The 19504-nt window shown below is 44.9% G+C and overlaps 1 protein-coding gene across 2 annotated transcripts in view; it reads left to right on the forward strand.

Moving 5' to 3' along the window:
* stt3a (STT3 oligosaccharyltransferase complex catalytic subunit A) overlaps nt 1–14530 on the forward strand; it is a 38711-nt gene extending 24181 nt beyond the window's left edge. For both annotated transcript variants that reach the window (XM_055660852.1, XM_055660851.1), the window contains exons 11-18: nt 1598–1689; nt 2977–3132; nt 4717–4905; nt 5801–5917; nt 8292–8394; nt 9476–9664; nt 10333–10448; nt 14238–14530. In XM_055660852.1, coding sequence (XP_055516827.1) covers nt 1598–1689; nt 2977–3132; nt 4717–4905; nt 5801–5917; nt 8292–8394; nt 9476–9664; nt 10333–10448; nt 14238–14276 — 1001 coding nt within the window. In that variant the 3' untranslated portion in view covers nt 14277–14530. The remainder of the gene's footprint in view (nt 1–1597; nt 1690–2976; nt 3133–4716; nt 4906–5800; nt 5918–8291; nt 8395–9475; nt 9665–10332; nt 10449–14237) is intronic.
* The last annotated feature ends 4974 nt before the right edge of the window (nt 14531–19504 follow it).

A 19504-nucleotide genomic window follows, 5' to 3' on the forward strand; every position in this document is an offset into this window, starting at 1 on the left:
TGAGAAGAAAAACAAACGTTGCACTTTCTGCTCTCATTAGTTAAATGCTCCAGAGTGGGGCCACTATATCACTGTCCTCACTCCAGCAGCGTAACAGGAACATAAATTTGGAACTTGGCTGGCCGGTGGGACCATAATTAGTGTTTAATGCTGAAATATTACTGACAATGACCTTTCTAAATGGAGAATTTGACATTTTAAATGAATTTTATTTGATATGTTTTATTTATTTGAGAGAGGAATGAATTGAAGATAAGAATGCACTGATACTCCTAATTACACTTTAGGAGTCACCTTCCTGAATTATTGTATTCTGCACGGTCAACGTACTCCCATATTTTTGTTCCATTCTGGTTAGTGCTGGAGGAAAAGTATATGTTGTTCCTTTCTGCCTGTTCACCTTGGCTTCTGGGTGGTAGAGATTGCGAGTTTAGTAGTTTCCATATCGTTACATTTTTAGTGTGTTCTGGAACCTGAAACACTGCCGAGGCTCATCCTTTATTGCTTCAGGTCTGAGATACATGCGGGGGTGCACATGGGAAGGAAAGTGGGTTTCACTGAGTGTTTTAAATAGTTGAAATTGTTTATTTTGTAATTTTGTGAGATCCAGATCTCGCATTGTCCCACATTTCTCATTACTGTTTGTGAAATGTTACAGTTTGTTTGAGTTTAATTTATTTATTTAGTTTATTGTCACATGTACCGAGGTACAGTGAAAAGCTTCTGTTGCGTGCTAACCAGTCAGCGGAAAGACAATACATGATTACAATTGAGCCATCCAGTGTACAGATACGTGAAAAAGGGAATAATGTGAATAACGTTCAGTGCAAGGTAAAGTCAGATTAAAAATAGTCCTAGGGCCTCCAATGAGGTAGATAGTTGCTCGGAACTGCTCTCCAGTTGTTGGTACGATGGTTCAGTTGCCTGCTAACAGCTGTGAAGAAACTGTCCCTGAATCTAGAGGTGTGCGTTTTCACACTTCTATACTTTTTGCCCGATGGGAAAGGGGAGAAGAGGAAGTGGCTGAGGTGCAATTTGTCCGTTATTTATTTTCTCTGGCATTTTCCCATACATGCAGCTTCATGGGAATCCCCATGAAGCTGCATGAATTCCCCCCCCCCCCCCCCCCCCCCCCCCCTGGCCACAGCTATTTGTTTCTCTTTTTCACGCACTTAAGCTGGACTGTTTGTACCCTCATTATACTACCTGGCTTGAATCTGTTTTGCCTTCTGATTTTGCTGTAACTAAGGCCACCAAGTCTATCTTCTGTAACAAGGTATTCTCTATTGCTGCATCTGCTTGTTGTCACGTCTCAGCCGCTTATCGTATATCCTGCCTGGTAAACTAATGCTCGATCCATGCCGGAATGTTAGCCCCGATCCTATGTGCTGTAATATTGTTTAATAACCTCATGGCACCTTAATGAAGGTCTTCTGAAAGATTAATTCAGATCATATCAACGTATTCTCTGTATATACAACCTCATCTCGTTGGGGTTTTCTTGGTAAATTGTGAAACTTGAGACTTGGCCACTTTGCAATACTGGCTGACTAATTTTGTGTTTGACTCGAGCCTATTTTGTGCTTTCCTCCTGCAGTGGGTTTGTACTACTGTTTCAACAACCTGTCAGATGCTAGGATTTTCATCATCATGTACGGAGTCACCAGCATGTACTTCTCAGCTGTGATGGTAAGAATCGTTCCAACCTGTGAATGCTGGTATTGCTAAATAACCAGTTACTATTGGGCTTCAGTAATAGATAATGGTGAGCATGTAGAATGTTTGAAGTGAACCATAACAGCTTAATGTGACAGTTCTGGGAGTTCAATTCTCCTGCACACTCCACCAACAATCAGTTAAAACTTGGCAACACCTAATTGCAGTTCCAGAACAACTAAATCATAGAGATTATTAGTTCAGAAATACAGCATGGAAACTAGCCCTTCACCCTACTGAATCCATCGATCACCCGTTCACACTAGTTCTATGTTATCTCACTTACACAACCACTCCATACACACTTGGGGCAATTTACAGAGACCAATTAACGTACAAACCCACACGTCTTTAGTTTATGGGCGGAGACTAGATCATCCAAAGGAATCCCATGTGGTCACAGGGAGAACATGCAAACTCCACACAGACAGCACCTGAGGTCAGGGTTGGACCCAGGTCTCTGGCATTGAGTCATCAGCTCTACCAGCTGCGCCGTTGTGCCACTATAATAATGTGCAACTGTATTAATAGTGATTATTACACCCCAAGCCAAACTAAATGTGACTGTAACACCCAATACTATTATTGCACATCGGAGATGAAGATTTTCTTGACTCATCTACATATTTAGCTATTCCTTTAACCCCGGGCACTAGATGCAGTCTCTGGTCAGTATACGTTCATAACAAATCATCGCATTTGATTCAAACAATCAATCAGTATATTTCTCTTCAAAGGTCTTGTTATTTATAGTCACATTCCTTCTAGTAATCAGGTGTTCCCAAAACTGTCACCTCTGCCTACATTCCCAAAGAAGCTTTTTTCAATTGGAGGTAAACCGATGGCCTTTTTATGTCTTTAATAAAAAGTCTCAAATTTTGTAACATTGCTAAATTTTATGTCTTTAATAAAAAGTCTCAAGTCTGCAAACTAAGTTACAAAAAAAAGTGCATTATTTAATGTCAGTTTCCGAGCTGTGGCATTGGGAATGCTGCTCACTATGCCTGTACAAAATTAGACATGGATCAGGTTCAGTGACTCCATTCATTCTAATAGAAAGGAATGGCTGCAAGTGAGAGGGGTACATTTTACATTGCATTTGTAGCAACGAATGTGTTCAGCGACTGGGCTGGATAGAAGCACCTGAGCAATACATTCTTGACTTTTGTTCTGTGGTAATACAGTCTAGTCTTTGCTCTATGGCAGTACTTCAGCCTGACTTTTATTCTTGTTACTAATTTCCTGATTTTTGTTACGCAGGTTCGGCTTATGTTGGTTCTGGCCCCGGTCATGTGTATTCTCTCGGGAATTGGTGTCTCTCAGGTCCTGTCCACGTACATAAAGAACTTGGATATCAGCCGTCCTGATAAAAAATTAAAAAAGCAGCAGGACTCCACTTATCCAATCAAGAATGAGGTATAATGAATGAATGATACTTTATTGTCCCATGTACCTAGCATACCGAGGTACAGTGAAATGCTTTGTACCTGGGCAATACACAAGAGTCACCGACAAAGTTAGAAAGTACCGATCATGGCCCCTTGGTCAATCAACTTCACGATCCAGCTGTCTGCTGCGTTAAATATGTTGCACTGAGTTGCCCAGTCCCATAGATGAAGTACTAATCCTGTACGGATTATTTCTCAGCCAAAGCAGCAGATTGGGCAAGAGTTTTGGCAAAGATTCTCATGCTGAGGAGATGCATTGTTCGACGTGGCATATTTCGGATAAGGTGTTAAATCGATGGCACCTGTCCTCTCGTGAGGATGTAAAGCATACTGTATTGAATTTAGAATTGGGGAGGGCAAGGGAGCGAGGAAGTGATGGAGGGTGGCTGAGAACAATAATAGTTTGGGTATCTAGCAAAAACACTTGAAAGGCAAATGCACAATACAGGGTACATTTGTTACATTGATGCTATTAAATGCAAGAGTCCCAACCAACATCACACTCACTTCCTCGTATTTACAACATTCAACAACTCGGGAGTCCACTTTCCTGTTTGGTAGAAAAGAATGTGGAGGGTCTGGATCTGATATTAAAGAGAGTTTACAAGACATTAAGGTGAAATGAGGCATAATGGGCAGATACGATGAGGGGGTGGGGGGTGTCAGACATGAGTGACTGAATTACCTACTTCTGCTTTGTCTTAAGTTCCTGTCAGACTTGCCGATTTTTTTCGGCAACTGCTGGCATCATTGACTGACGTGTCAGGTCACTGAAAGATTTGCGGCATTACGTGTGTGATGACATATGATGCGCAGTGTCGCAGCATTTTTTTTTTGTCGCCACTTGATTTTGAAATGTTCAAAATCTTTTGGCGACACTTATATAACGCCGGCAGCCGCTGAAAAAATTCGCCAAATGGGACAGGCCCTTTAATTTCTCAGCCAGTGTAAGGACACTAAAATATGCAACAGCATTTCTAAGCTCAAGGGGAAAAGTCAGTCCCCATTGTTGGAAAGTGTAAGTGAGCATTGGCGTTAGATAGTGAATAACGGCCTGATGTGCATCCCATGTCATACAACAGGCTAACAATGAATGTTTGTCTGAACCAAAAAAGGAAAATGTTACAAACACACAATAGGTAAGGCAGCATCTGTGGGAAGAGAAACCGTTCACATTTCACATCAAAGTCCTTCATCGTGATGTTTATATTGATTTTTGCACTAAGGTTTTTATTTATTGGACAAAAAAATTATATTATCTATTTACACAATTTTTACAAATCTATTATGCTGCTGCTGCAGGTAAGAATTTTGCTGTTCTATTCCAGTACATAGGACAGTAAAACACTCTTGTCTGTAAAGAGTTATTGGCGGCATTAAGTCAAGGCTGCTAGCAATTTGTGCTTTGCATCGGAGTGAATTACCGCCTTTGGTAGAGGAGGGAGAGCATTGAATCATCGGGTTAAGGAGGATTGTAAGAGATATGCTGTGATTGTTTCCAGAGCATAAGGATGTTATTCACCATGTTTGCCTGTAATCTGTCCTGATTTAGGTAGCAAGTGGAATGGTGCTTGTGATGACCTTCTTCCTAATTACCTACACCTTTCATTCTACCTGGGTGACCAGTGAGGCGTATTCATCTCCCTCCATCGTGCTGTCTGCCCGCGGAGGAGACGGAAGCCGGATAATCTTTGACGACTTCAGGGAGGCGTACTACTGGCTCAGGCACAATACTCCAGAGGTATGCCCATAGGATTGGTCCTGGAGACTTCTGTAAGCTGTGGAATTGGTAAAAGATAACAAGGAATCCAATGGATTTAAGATGGGATTGTCAGAAACCAGGATACTAGTCTCACTATTTTTTTATCTAGAGCAGGCAAGACACATGAATAGGCAAAGAGAATGTAATTGAAATGTTGACTATTATAACAGCAAACCTTTTCAGCACATTATCCATTTCTTATGCAAACAAAGTCGAAAGTGCATATAGTGATTGATGGCTTTGGAGCAAACAAGGTGCCACAAACCAAATGATATATCTCAGAGCCCTTTCAGGCCAGGCCAAGAGTTATGAGATCTATAGACTCACAACTTTTTAAAACTTGATGCCTTCAATTTACCTCCAATGGGGTAGAATCCAGAGTGTAACTCAATTGTAATGCTGCTGGTCTAGTAATTAAAACCCATTGTCATAAGTTCAAATCTCACCATGGGGAGGTTTTGAAACAGAATTAATTAATTGAGGTATTAGTTGACACTTGAGTGCTGACATCTGTCATCCGTCAATGAGTGGCACTTGCCCACCCCTCGCTGGTCTGGTCTGCAAGTGCCTGCAGATACACATCACGTCGCTTTCAGAACAAATGGAAATGAGCAATAAATGTGGCATTGCTCGTGGAACAAATGGTGTTTAGGAGAGGGCTTACATTTTGATTCCTGGAATTTGCCTGGACTATTATGTGTTATGGGTGGCAAGTGACTGCTTTGTGTGGAAAAGATTTGAATTGCCAATATGTATATTTCCTCTTGTCGGTGCAAATTCCTCCCATGGCACTGTGTATGTTGCGCCACATCAATTAAGATGACATTGAGTCATTGGAATGGTTGGTTGTTTGAATCATCCCCTTTCTCCTCAGGATGCCAAGGTGATGTCATGGTGGGATTATGGTTATCAGATCACAGCAATGGCCAATCGAACCATCCTAGTGGATAACAACACCTGGAATAACACTCACATCTCCAGAGTTGGGCAGGTGGGTCTCTGAGAAATGCAAGTGTAAACTTTTAGATTAAACTAACTTTACCAACTTCATACGTATTGTGTTTAGTGTATGTTCTTTATCCTGTACACTAGTGCAACTATCTTACGTCTTGTCTTAGGAAATATCTTATAACAGCTATTGGTCTCCCTCTAGTGGTAGAAATAATCAATGCAACTGGTGGAAATTAAAAGGCACTTACACCCGGATGTAGACAAAAGTGCTGGAGAAACTCAGCGGGTGAGGCAGCATTTATGGAGCGAAGAAAATAGGCAGCGTTTCGGGCCGAAAGCCTTCTTCAGACTGATGTGGGGGGGGAGGGGGGGTGGTGGTGGAAGAAGAAAGGAAGAGGTGAGGGAGAGCTAAGGGGAGGAGAAAGCAAGGACTACCTGAAATTAGAGAAGTCAATGTTCATACCGCTTGGGTGCAAACTGCCCAAGCGAAATATGAGGTGCTGCTCCTCCAATTTACGGAGGTCCTCACTCTGGCCATGGAGGAGGCCGAGGATAAAAAGGTCGGATTGGGAATGGGAGGGGGAATTGAAGTGCTGGGCCACCGGGAGATCAGGTTGGTTATTGCGAACCGAGCTGAGGTGTTGGGCGAAGCGATCGCCAAGCCTACGCTTGGTCTCACCGATGTAGAGCAGCTGACATCTACAGCAGCGGATGCAACAGATGAGGTTGGAGGAGGTGTAGGTGAACCTCTGCCGCACCTGGATACCCGGAGAGTGTTTTTCAATCTCAAGATTTAGCAACACCTTTAGTTATTGTAACACGGGACCCGAGGCTCAATTTTTCAGTTTCTCCATGAGCCCAAAGACATTTATGTTCTGGCTAGCTCTATACCCTGGGGCAGAACACTTTAAATGTACAGCATTCGTTATGCACACATGATTTTACATCTGATACTGCACCTAGTCCTGTGCTTTCTACAGTGAATTTGTGCTGTCTGAAATGTTTAATTCCCTAATCTCCAATTCCTGAAAAGGCAGTAAATTTAAATTAATTTTATGGTGCCATCATTTTGATTGATTTTTACAACCTATTTTGGTTTGTAAAAGCAACAGATATTTTTTAATGGAATTCATGACTAAATTATTCTATCATTTACAATTTCAAATCGATTTAACAAACAAATATTTGTATGGCATTGGTATCAGCTTGCAGTTTGATTGAGTGTAAATCTCTGTTTCCCTCCTTATACATTACACTTCCAATCCCTGTGTCACCCTTCTCACTGCCAATTGACATCCTCAAAATGGATATAAAGATTTCTCAATGGACTCTGAACTTAAGCCTGAATTCTGCCAAGCTATCCTTTGCAAAGAAATTTGTCTACCATTCCTATCAAACCATGCTTGTGGCTTTGATGACATTATCCGTGTTTATAAAGCAATGCACACCCATCTTTTTGCTGGTTCTTTTAAGGCCTGGCTTGTAACTCCTGTTAACGTCCATTGTTAGAAGTTCAGTCAGTGTAACCTCAAACTGTGTGAGGTTGTGAGTTGTAGGATTTGTCTGATGCAAATTCTGATGATGAAAGCTGTAAAAGGGAAGAAATGTAGGCTTAGAAAATCTACACACCTAAAAGGGTTGGTGCATGTTTCTAGGAATGAAGGTGTGCAACCTGCAGGTCTGATCGGGACTGTGCTGTAATCTGGTGCAGAGAGGGACTGGGGCTTGTGCCTTGGGCCATGGGAAGGTCGGAGAAAGGGATTTAGCCTTTCTCAGATGGGACTGGCGTGGAGATTAACTGGGCACGTGATCAGCCAAGGTCTATGCAGACAACTGTATCTGTAGTTGTCTGTGCCGCCTCCTGCACCGTCCGTTCGGTATGGTGATCCACTGGGACTCCGCTGGTCGGGTGATTTCTGGCGGAATATAGTAATTATGGTAGCTTCTTGTGAGCTCAAGCTCGCCACACAACGTCCCAACCCTTAGAAGATCTTGACGGTTATACGTCGAGTTGCAGGTCAACAGACAAGCGGACAAAACAGACAAAAACAACAACATTCACATTGGGGAGAGCAAAACCGCTGCATGCGAGTGCGCCACCATCCTGATACCGGGATCAAGCTCAGGTCCCTGGATCCTTATCCGACATAATTGTGTCATAGACACCCGACGGGGTAACTGCATGATGAGATGCAAGCTTAGAATGAATCTATCCACATACCTTTAACGTTCAGGCAAAAAACAGACTGCTGGAGAAACTCAGAGAGTCCGGCAGCATCCATGTAGAGAAATGGACAGTTGGCATTTCAGGTTGAGACCTTGTATTCTTTTAGCAGCTTGTTTTTTGCTCCTGACTTCAGCACCTACATTATTTTGTGTCACGATTAACATTGGGGATATTTATCCATTTCTAGGCCATGGCTTCTCCAGAGGAGAAGGCCTATGAGATCATGAGGGAGCTGGACGTAAGCTACGTTCTGGTCATTTTTGGAGGCCTCACAGGATATTCATCTGATGGTAAGGTGTTTTTGTGTCTCAATATTCCATGCTAAGCTGCTAACAATAGTGTGCAGACCCATTTTACATGACAGCTCAGCATTCATTTTCTACAATTTGAACAAGCAGACCATAGCAGAACAATTCAGTTAACACATGCGCATTACCCAAGAGTCAAGATATGAAAAGTTTGTTAATGGAGGTTCCTCAAAAAATGTAATTATGATTGGTTACTATGTTTGCTCTTGTGGCTCAGCTCCTTCCACCAAGTCCTTTGGATTGAATTTGATGTTGGCCAGTGAGCATTCCAAGCTGAACTGACATTTTTGTCAGTGATGATCAGCCATGATCACATTGATTGGCGGTGCTGGCTCGAAGGGCTGAATGCCCTACTCCTGCACCTATTGTCTATTTTTATCTCAAATATGGTTAATTGAAAAGGTCAATTCTTTCATATTCTACATATCTATGTTGCAATCTTTTATCACTCAAAAACACAAACCACACGTATATTACAAACAGGACTGATTTCACAATCCTTTTTTTGTAATCCCAGTCCTAGGAGTGTTGTCCACTATCATTGGCATTCTAGATACCACCGAACCAATATACTTGTACCCCTCCAATAGGTCGTCTGTTATTGCTGTCTTCTTCCATTTTCTACCTTATTAATTCCTAATCATTTATTTTTCACATCATTATCATTGTAAAGTGATTTTCTAACAACTGAGCCTCAACATTGATTTTTTTTAATCCCACACCCATCCTCCCCAACCAAACACTCATGTATTCAATAACTTCAATGATCAGTCACTCTGACCTGTATAGATACCTCTTCCCATTCATGACATTTTTCTTTGTAAAATGTTGGAAATATTCCATGTTAGGAGGTTTGTTCGGTGTGATTAACAGGTGAAGATTTTGGGTTACCTAGTAACATCTTCCCTACTATTGAAGCAATGAAATGGCATGCTTGCAAATATTTTTGCTGAGGACTTGCAAATATGAACTACTAAATGAAGGTGGAGAATTTGCGGACACAGATAATGCTGAGAAGTCCTTTTTAAAGTTAATTTGCTATGTATAAATTATTTTTCTATAGATATAAACAAGTTCCTGTGGATGGTGAGAATTGGAGGCAGCACTGACACAGGCAAACACATCAAGGAGCACGATTACTACACCCCCACAGGAGAGTTCCGTGTGGACAGGGAGGGCTCTCCCATCCTGCTCAACTGTCTGATGTACAAAATGTGCTACTATCGTTTTGGTCAAGTCTACACCGAAGCAAGTGAGTGTGGCATCTGTCTTTTAATGTATATTGTCTCAGCTAGTATCTACTTTGCACTGGAGGTCTGGGTCATATTTATACAGCATTGAAACAAGCTAGACACAAAAAAACTGCAGGTGCTGATTCACAAAAAGAGACAAAGTGCTGGAGTAACTCAGCCAGTCGGGCAGCACCTCTGGAGAACATGGATGGGTGATGTTTCGTGCTGGATCCCACTGATGAGAGTCCTGGCCTAAAACATCATCAATCCATGTTCTCCAGAAATGCTGCTTGACCTGCTAAGTCATTCCAGTATTTTTACAAATTACTTGAAAGATACAGTGCAGAAACAGACCTTTAAGCCCGGCGAGACTCCGCACACGAGCACTATCCCAGGAACAATTGACATTTTCTTTTACTGGAGACGATTAGCCTACAAACCTGCACGTCTTTGGATTGTGGGAGTGCCCGGAGAAAACCCACGCTGTAAATGGGAGAATGTACAAACTTTGCACATGGCACCCGTAGTCAAGATCGAACCCGGGTCATTGGCGCTGTAAGACAGCAGCTCTACCGCTGTGCCACTGTGTGTCCCTTTTTACGGAATCAAGCTCTTCAGCCTATTTCAGTCTATATCATGATGTTAAGTAGTAAGACTTTTATTAATAGTTTGATTGTCATTTTCACAGAACGCCCGCCTGGGTATGACAGAGTGAGGAATGCTGAGATTGGGAACAAAGACTTTGAGCTTGATGTTCTAGAAGAGGCGTACACCACGGAACATTGGCTGGTCCGTATATACAAGGTGAGAGCTGAAAACACTGGCGCAATAGGTTGTGTTACCTCTTAATTTCTTTGATCTATTATGATGATTTGAATGATACTTTATTATCACATAATATGTAAGTGAAATTCTTTGATTTGCATACCATACACAAAGTATGCAAAGAGCCTTCACGTATAGGCTGCTGACAAAATTACAAAGTGGTCTATATTGCTAGGTTACACAAAAAAGCTGGAGAAACTCAGCGGGTGCGGCAGCATCTATGGAGCGAAGGAAATAGGCAACGTTTCGGGCCGAAACCCTTCTTCAGACGGACTATATTGCTATATTGTCCCAATGGTCCCTCTTCATTCTCTGTGCCCCCCCGCCCCCACCCCCACCGGGTACCTCTTTGTTCTGGTGACACTGGTCAACCTGAGGAGCGCCTTCAGCAACAGACTGGTTCCACCAAGATGCAGCACTGAATGCCACAGGAGATCCTTCTTCCCTGTGGCTATCAAACTGTACAACTCCTCCCCCTTCTGTCGTGGGGTAGACTGACTCCCTTCCCCCCCCTCCCCTCCCCAATCTTTGCACATCCGCAATCCTGGACTTTCCACTCGTCACTTTATTCATGTATCTTATTATGTTTTGTGACTGTTGGCAGACCAATTTCCCTCCTGGGATAAATAAAGTTATATTGTAAGGTTCTCTTGGCTGTGCATCATCGGCAGACCTCCGGTAACCACCGCAGGCCTGTCCTCGGCTTCCCACCACTGGCTCCTTTGATGTCATATTCAAGTGGACATCAACCTGAACGTGAGATTTGAAATCTTCGGAGAAACCACTTCTTACATGATCTCATTGAATGGCGGTGCTGGCTCGAAGGGCCGAATGGACTACTCCTGCACCTATTGCCTATAATTATCTATTATTATTAGGACAACAGGTATTGTCAGTCTTTCAGGTAGCAATGAGTCACCACAGGCCAGACTCGAGTTACCAGGAATCGGTTGTTGTCACTGTGCTTGTTTAACTGATTTTTGCTCGAGGCCTCAAAAGTTTCTGAAATCCTGCATGTTGTATTTATTCAATATTTTATTTCACAATCCTGTTTCGCGACTCTTACGAGATGGATTGAGCGAGTGGATATCAAATGAGAAGGGTCAGGAACCTGGCTACAATGCCATCCATAGACAAGTCATCTAACAACACTGAAGAGTGACTACATGGGCAAGGAAGATTGATGTGGATTATATTCTAGGAATCAATGATCAGGGAATAAAATAACAAAAAGAGAATATGGGTTACTGATAGTTTATATTGCATTGTAAATGTGTGGTGGTCTAGCAGCATATTTGAAGCTGATAAATAACTCATCTTGGGTTGTGTGGTTAGCCGCTCAAATGGAATCTTTTTAAACAAGTATGGTTATTTCCAAATATGACTCATAAATAACTCAAACACACACAAGGTATTTGTTCAGTGATCGGCTATGTAAAGATTTATTTTAAAACATATATAGTTTAGTTGTCGGGCACATAACAATCTTGCATGGATGAAAAGATAATTGTCATAGAAAATTGCAGCAGAGCTAACAAGCAGAACTAACAAGCCTGGTTCTGCTCCACAGGAGCCACTCCTTCGCCTCGCCCTAAAATATATCCTGTCCCCCTGTTAAATAATTTTACTCTTAAATGCACCGACACTGTCCATCCACTACTTGTGATGATGAATAGTAAGATTAAACGAGAACGTACCAGTTTGAAGTTTGATCTTTATTTTATGAGGAGTAAAGTTTGAGGGATTACGTGAAGAGCCCGCCAGGACGCATGCGTGTCAATCTTCAAAGCAGCGGTGTGAAATCACAGATAACAGTAAATGAACTGAACATAGTAAGATTAGAGAAATAGGATACCAATTGATCTTTATGATCGAGGGGGCGTGGAGGGCACGTAATCCCTCAACGTTACTCCTCATAAAATAAAGATTAAACTTCAAACTGGTAAGTTCTCGTTTAATCTTACTATTTTACTTCGGAGTCACGTGTGTGACTACGTGAAGATTTTAAAGCTGTGTGATTTCATGCCGTGGAAACGAGTCCAGGCGTTATACACTGCATCAGTAGGCCAATGATGAGTGAACATTAATATTGCATTCAGACATGCATGACATAGATATAGACATGTTGATGCTATTGATGAACAATAGTGGGAATCGTAACCTCCCTCAACCTGGAGGAGGTATGAACCATACTTTACATAGAGTTGGCAAATACCCCCAATCTGGCAATGGGTTTATTCTGAATATTTGGACAGATCAATCATTTGACAGGTCCATCCTGCAGATATGATCAACCTATCCTAAGATGTGGACCCATAACCCTGCTAACCACTAGTACTGTGTTTGGTATGTTGCGGTCCATGGAGTGATGTAGAATGTTCAATGTCTAGGCCTGTGTTTAATGCCAGACCCCCATTTAATGTCCCTCTGGACAGAAGGTTTTTGTAGTGATTCCTTCTAACAAGACTGTCTATTGATCAATAGAATACATAAAAGAACATTCCTCCTAGTGTAGCGAGAATGCACCCTCACCACTGATTCCGACTGTGCAGGTGCCAGGTCAGAGACTGCTGATCAATAGCGATCCAGGTGCAGCCTACCGTTGCTGACTGCCCACAATTCCGCAGTCAGATCCCCCCCCTTGGGTATCCCCACGGACCCTATAAAATAGGATAGCCGCGATTACATAGTTGGGGGGGGGGGGGGGGGGGGGGGGGGGGGGGGGGGGGTATCCTGCTTCTAGATACCACACCAATATGAAGCAGCTGGTTTTACTGCCAGCGGCTCGGAAGGCGACTTACCGCTTCCCGCATTCCGCAGTCTTCAGAGCGGGTTCTCCAGGAGCCAACGGCACCAATATGAAGCCGCTGGCTCCACTGCCAGTGGCTCAAAGGTGAATTCACTGCCGCCCGCTACCCACATTCCGTGGTCTTCAGAGCGCCTAGGTCCATGGGCGGAATTCCCCGTGACTGGGGTTCCCTGAAGTTCGTGTCTGGGGTTTCCTCTTCGTCCCGACTTCGCCCTGGACTTTTAGCAGGACCTCTAAGTAGAGGTTCCTGCAAGAAGATGGAAACCTGAAAACGTTTTTTAAAAACTTACCTCAGGTCTGCTGCTGGCAGGGGAATCACGTCCACCCTGCCAGTCGTAACGCAATGCGATAGACGATATGACACGCATGCGTCCTGGCGGGCTCTTTACGTAGTCACTCACGTGACTCCGAAGTAAAATTCTACATTCTCACCCATTTCTGGGAAAATCTAAATTTGCAAATTGTGTTAATTTAGTTTCTGGTTAAATATTTAATTAGATTTTATTTGAATGTTTCATACTCTTATTTAGTTGAAAGTGATTCCTTTTCAGTTTAGTTGATTCTCACGTGTACCGAGGTACAGTGACAATCTTTTGTTGCGTGCTATCCAGTCAACAGAAAGACAATACATACATTTACGGATGCATGATAAGGGAATAAAGTTAAGTGCAAGGTAAGGCCTGCAAACCCCGATTAAGTAATGTCTGAGGGTCACCAAAGAGGTAGATAGTAGTTCAGCACTGCTCTCTGGTTGTGGTAGAATGATTCAGTTGCGTGATAACAACTGGGAAGAAACTGTCTCTAAATCTGGAGGTGTGCGTTTTCACACTTCTATACCTTTAGCCCGATGGCAGATGCGAGAAAAGGGAGTGGCCAGGATCTTTTGAATAAACTACCCTGTTTGAAATGTCAAAGAACATCTAATGCCCTTCTTTACTCTTTTTGTCACCCTTCCGCAGGTGAAAGATTTGGATAATCGCGGTCTCTCAAGAACGTAAAAGGCACAAAGCAGCCATGAGTGATAGCAACACTGAGGCCTTGTCCTGTGAAGCTGAGCTGTATTATTTTTTATATACACTAGTTTGGGGAAAAAAAGGAAGAGATCGGAAAGTTTGTTTACATGTTGCTTCCTATCTGCGGCAATCTGTCTGAAATGTCTAATTGGGTAATGAATGATTTATGGTGAGTGACCAAAACATTACGTTGACTTAAGTTCTGCAGTGGTCAAATAAAGGGTTCAAATGGACGGAGATATTCTCTGTTGTGTGTATTTCTTTCAAGGGTGGTTTGAATTCTATGTACAAAGCCTAGTTATGAGTATGAATTCTAATATTTCAACTCAGGCATTTGTATTCACTGGTACAGTTGAGCAAGTATAATTTTCACATTTTCATTAGTCTTCATGTACAAACTGAACAATCACACTTTGGCAATGGAAGTTGAAGTCAGTTATTGAACTGCTAGAAATATTTTCCTCGCCCTGTGCATTTTCTTAATCCTTGACAAGGATGTTGCTTGGACTGGAGGGCTTGAGTTATAAATAGGTGGTATCGTAGATAAAATCAAGTGGAATTTAATTCTGATAAGTTTGGGGTTGCATTTTGGGAAGACAAACCAACGCAGGACCTTCCAGGTGAATGGGGGGAGGGGGGGGTGGGGTGGGGGTCTTGTGGAACAATGGGATTTAAGAGTGCAAGTACATAGTTTCTGGAAATTGTCAGGTTGCATTGGTTTGGGAACAGCTCTGTCTGAGCCGGCAAGAAATTGCAGAGTTGCAGATATCACACAGATTAGACTTTCCACCATGCTGCAACAAAAAATCAACCAACATAACCAAAGACTTTTTGCTGGAAAGAAGTGTTAAATTAACCCACCTCTGGGTCAGCAGGTCACCTTTTCATCGGGCAGCCACTTGCTCATGAAGAGCCCTCGTTGTCTTCCTCCTTCCCCTTCAGAAAGATGTGCTTCTGCAGAAATGCACCATGGACCTGTCCACGGACCATACTACACTTGATCTTGGCCAAATGGCGGGTTCTGATGCTGCTGATGACCCATAGTGAATAGTGGAAAGTTTTGCTCTGAAGTTTACTCTCAACTTAGTAGACGGCACAAAATGCTGGAGTAACTCAGCAAAACAGGCAGCATCTCTGGATAGAAAGAATAGGTGACGGTTTGGGTCAAGACCCTTCAGATGGTCTGAAGAAGGGTCTCGACCTGAAACTCACCTGTTTTGTGTCTTTGGTGTAAATCAGCATCTGCAGTTCCTTCCTACACCTCTTACCTTAATGATACCTCTTATACTACACATTGGAAGGTATCCTTAATTTAAAAGGTGTCAAAAAGATTTAAAGCCTCAATTATAAAATCACAGCAAGAATAAGACACAGCAAGAATTAGAATATGGAGAAATTGGACCAGGGTCCAGAAAGGGGGAGAAAGGTGCCGAAGAGCATTAGAAATCAAGAGTGATATTTACAAAATTATTTATAGCACAGTAAGTACTGAACATTTTAAATGTGGTGCCAAAGCAAGAATCAAGTGTGTTTGTCACATGTACTAAGACTGAAATAATACAATTCTTATTTGCTGTTTCCAATGCACCAACATAACACATAAATATACAATAATGGTATTGTTAGGCCCTTAGTGCAAAGTCTCTAGTAGTTTGATGCTGAAGTAGGGCTGTGCAGCGTGGTTTAAAAGCCTGATAAACGATGGGAAGAAGCATTTCTTGAACCCGGAGGTCATGCTTCTCAGGATTCTCTAGTTTTACAACCTTCACTATGGTTCAATGGTACTTTATTGTCACATGTGCCTATATACAGTGAATTTACTTAGCATACAATCCAATAAAATCATAGTATACATAGGCACAATCATATAGGTACAAAAGTGCAACAATTGTTCTCAGCATAGTAGATTTCTTCTGAGGCAGTACACAAAAGTCGCCACATTACCGCCAGGTGATTTCCTACATCACTCGACTCCCCCATATGTGAGGCTTCGATCTCGTCCTTTTTGAACGGCGGTCCTTGTCTGACCCATCCTTGTTCTTGGCGGTCATTTTGGCCTCCAGGCTCTTTCTTGTTCGAGTCGGCCACTGGCCGGGTTAGCCCCAGCATGACTGCGCAGCGCTCGCTGGAGTTTCCCTACATCCTTAAAGGCCCGTTGTCCTGGCGGCAGCACTGGATCGATGCTGTCGGGGTCGGCCTGGCCTGACTATACTGTCGATGTCCTTCATTGCTTCTCCACCACTCTGTGATGGTGCAATCCACGATGAAACCGGTCTGACCTCCGTGGGGCCCCCAGCAGTTCATGGTCCATGCCATCCCCCCGCTGCTGTAGGGGTTCAAGCGGTCAACTCCAAGCACACATCAACCCATGAAGGTGCCGTTCCCTCACCTCCCACGGCCACCACTGCTTCCATGCACCGGGGCACCACCTGTACCTGACCACAGAACACCTAGAGCGCTTCCGAGGGTGCGGGAGATTAGCTCACAGCTCGCCCACTGGCACAGATCTTTTCCGCCACCACCATCACCATCAGAGCAGTGAGATGAGAGCGTGCCAAAGCGGTGTGTGTCCTTGATGACATTAGTTGCCTTCTGGAGGCAGCGCTTCCTGTAGATCCCTTCGATGGTTGAGAGGTCAATACCCGTGATGTAACAGGTAATGTCTGCTACTTCTTACTTAAATCAGCTGACACACGTGTTAGTGGGAATTATCTTTATTTCACTCTGATGGGATTCCAGGTTTAGTTTCACTTTAGTTTTGTTTATTATTGTCACGTAAACTGAGATACGGTGAAAAGCATTTTTGTTGCATGTTAACCAGACAGAAAAGGCAATGTGTGATCACAATCAAGCCATGCACAGTGCAGACACACAGGGAATAACGTCTAGTGCCCGGACACCATACAGGCATCCCTGGGCTCAATGGGGTAACCACACCATCATAATGTGCATGGTTTACCAAAATACTGATTAGATTAGCGAGTATTAGCTACAAGGAAAGTTTGGACAAACTTGGGTAGTTTTCAATGGCATATCGGAGGTTGAGGGGAGACATGGTAGACGTATTGGGGGGTTGCACGTAAGGTCACTGGGTCATAGTGCTTGACGCACGGAGCCGCTCAATCCATCTGGAGGACATTGGTAACTTTCGGTATATGTTATTAATGCAAAAAACACATACTTTCCTACCTGTTAAAAAACGCCAAAATGTTGAATTTCTGCGCTGTAAAAAATTGTGTAAGTCGGGGTAAGTGTGAGAGACATGTACCCAACTTAATTCCAAAAATGAAGCAAAATGACGGTAAAGGGAAGCGAGAGCTGGAGGGACAACAGCAGCTAAAGTGAAGGAACTGCAGATGCTGGAAGATCGAAGGTACACAAAAATGCTGGTGAAACTCAGCGGGTGCAGCAGCATCTATGGAGCGAAGGAAATAGGCGACGTTTCGGGCCGAAACCCTTCTTCAGACTGAGGTTAGCGAACATTGGCCATGCAGATATCGGAATTGAAAATATTGGGAATTATCGCGTTTGCTCACTGCATTTCATCAATAGTAAGGCATTTTTTGTGTTTTTTCTTGATTCCTTTGGTATCTAAAAAGTCTCAGAAGTGATAAATCTGGCTGTAAATTTTGCTTCAGAGGCGTTTTCCTTTTGTATGTAAAAACCCACTTGAGACCTATGGCGATATTTAAATTTTACAGCCAGATTTATCACTTCTAAAACTTTTTAGATGCCAAAGGAATCAAGAAAAAACACAAATAATGCCTTAGTTGATGAAATGCAGTGAGCAAACGGCCAATATACGCCAAGCACGGTGGCTGTTGTCTCTTCAGCTCTCGTTTCTATCTACCGTCATTTCTCCTCACTTTTGGAATTCTGAAGTGGGCTAAATGTCTCACATGCTTATCCCGATTTCCATAATTGTTTACACCGCAAAAATTGACAATTTCAATGGGTTTTAACGGGCCCGCTACGCTGGAAACTGCCTGCAGTTCATCGCGTGTAATCCACTTGGAGTAGCGTAGCAACAGTACGGGTCATGGGTCGTGACCCGACTGCCGTGAAACCTCCCTACATATAAAATGATAAGCGGCGCAGATAGCACAGGCAGTTATGGTGGGAATGTAAAAAACGAGGGTTCCTCAGCTTTAATTATAGCTCTGCTATAAGATCTTTGGCTTTAACGAGTGGAATTGTAAGATTACATCCCCATCCCCAGTCTGGACACTGACCCCCCGCCCCCGGACACTGACCCCCGCCCCCGGACACTGACCCCCCCCCCCGGACACTGACCCCCCCCCCCCCCCGGACACTGACCCCCCCCCCCCCCCGGACACTGACCACCCCCCCCGCCCCCGGACACTGACCCCCCCGCCCCCGGACACTGACCCCCCCCCCCCCCGGACACTGACCCCCCCCCCCCCCCCCCGGACACTGACCCCCCCCCCCCCGGACACTGACCCCCCCCCCCCCCCCCCCGACACTGACCCCCCCGCCCCCGGACACTGACCCCCCCCCCCCCGACACTGACCCCCCCGCCCCCTGACACTGACCCCCCCCCCCCCCGGACACTGACCCCCCCCCCCACCCCCCCCCCCCCGGACACTGACCCCCCCCCCCCCCCGGACACTGACCCCCCCGCCCCCCGGACACTGACCCCCCGAGCTGCCCCCTGACACTGACCCCCCCCCCCCGGACACTGACCCCCCCGCCCCCGGACACTGACCCCCCCCCCCGACACTGACCCCTGACCCCCCGCCCCCCGGACACTGACCCCCCCCCCCCGGACACTGACCCCCCCCCGGACACTGACCCCCCCCCCCCCGGACACCCCCCCGCCCCCGGACACTGACCCCCCCCCGCCCCCCGGACACTGACCCCCCCCCCGCCCCCGGACACTGACCCCCCCCCCGCCCCCGGACACTGACCCCCCCCCCCCCCCGGACACTGACCCCCCCCCCCGGACACTGACCCCCCGCCCCCGGACACTGACCCCCCGCCCCCCGGACACTGACCCCCCCCCCCCCCCGGACACTGACCCCCCCCCCCGGACACTGACCCCCCCCCGCCCCCGGACACTGACCCCGCCCCCGGACACTGACCCCGCCCCCCCCCGGACACTGACCCCCCCCCCCGGACACTGACCCCCCCCCCGGACACTGACCCCCCCCCCCGGACACTGACCCCCCCCCCCGGACACTGACCCCCCCCCC

This window comes from Leucoraja erinacea, chromosome 32, assembly GCF_028641065.1.
Source record: "Leucoraja erinacea ecotype New England chromosome 32, Leri_hhj_1, whole genome shotgun sequence".
NCBI lineage: Eukaryota > Metazoa > Chordata > Chondrichthyes > Rajiformes > Rajidae > Leucoraja > Leucoraja erinaceus.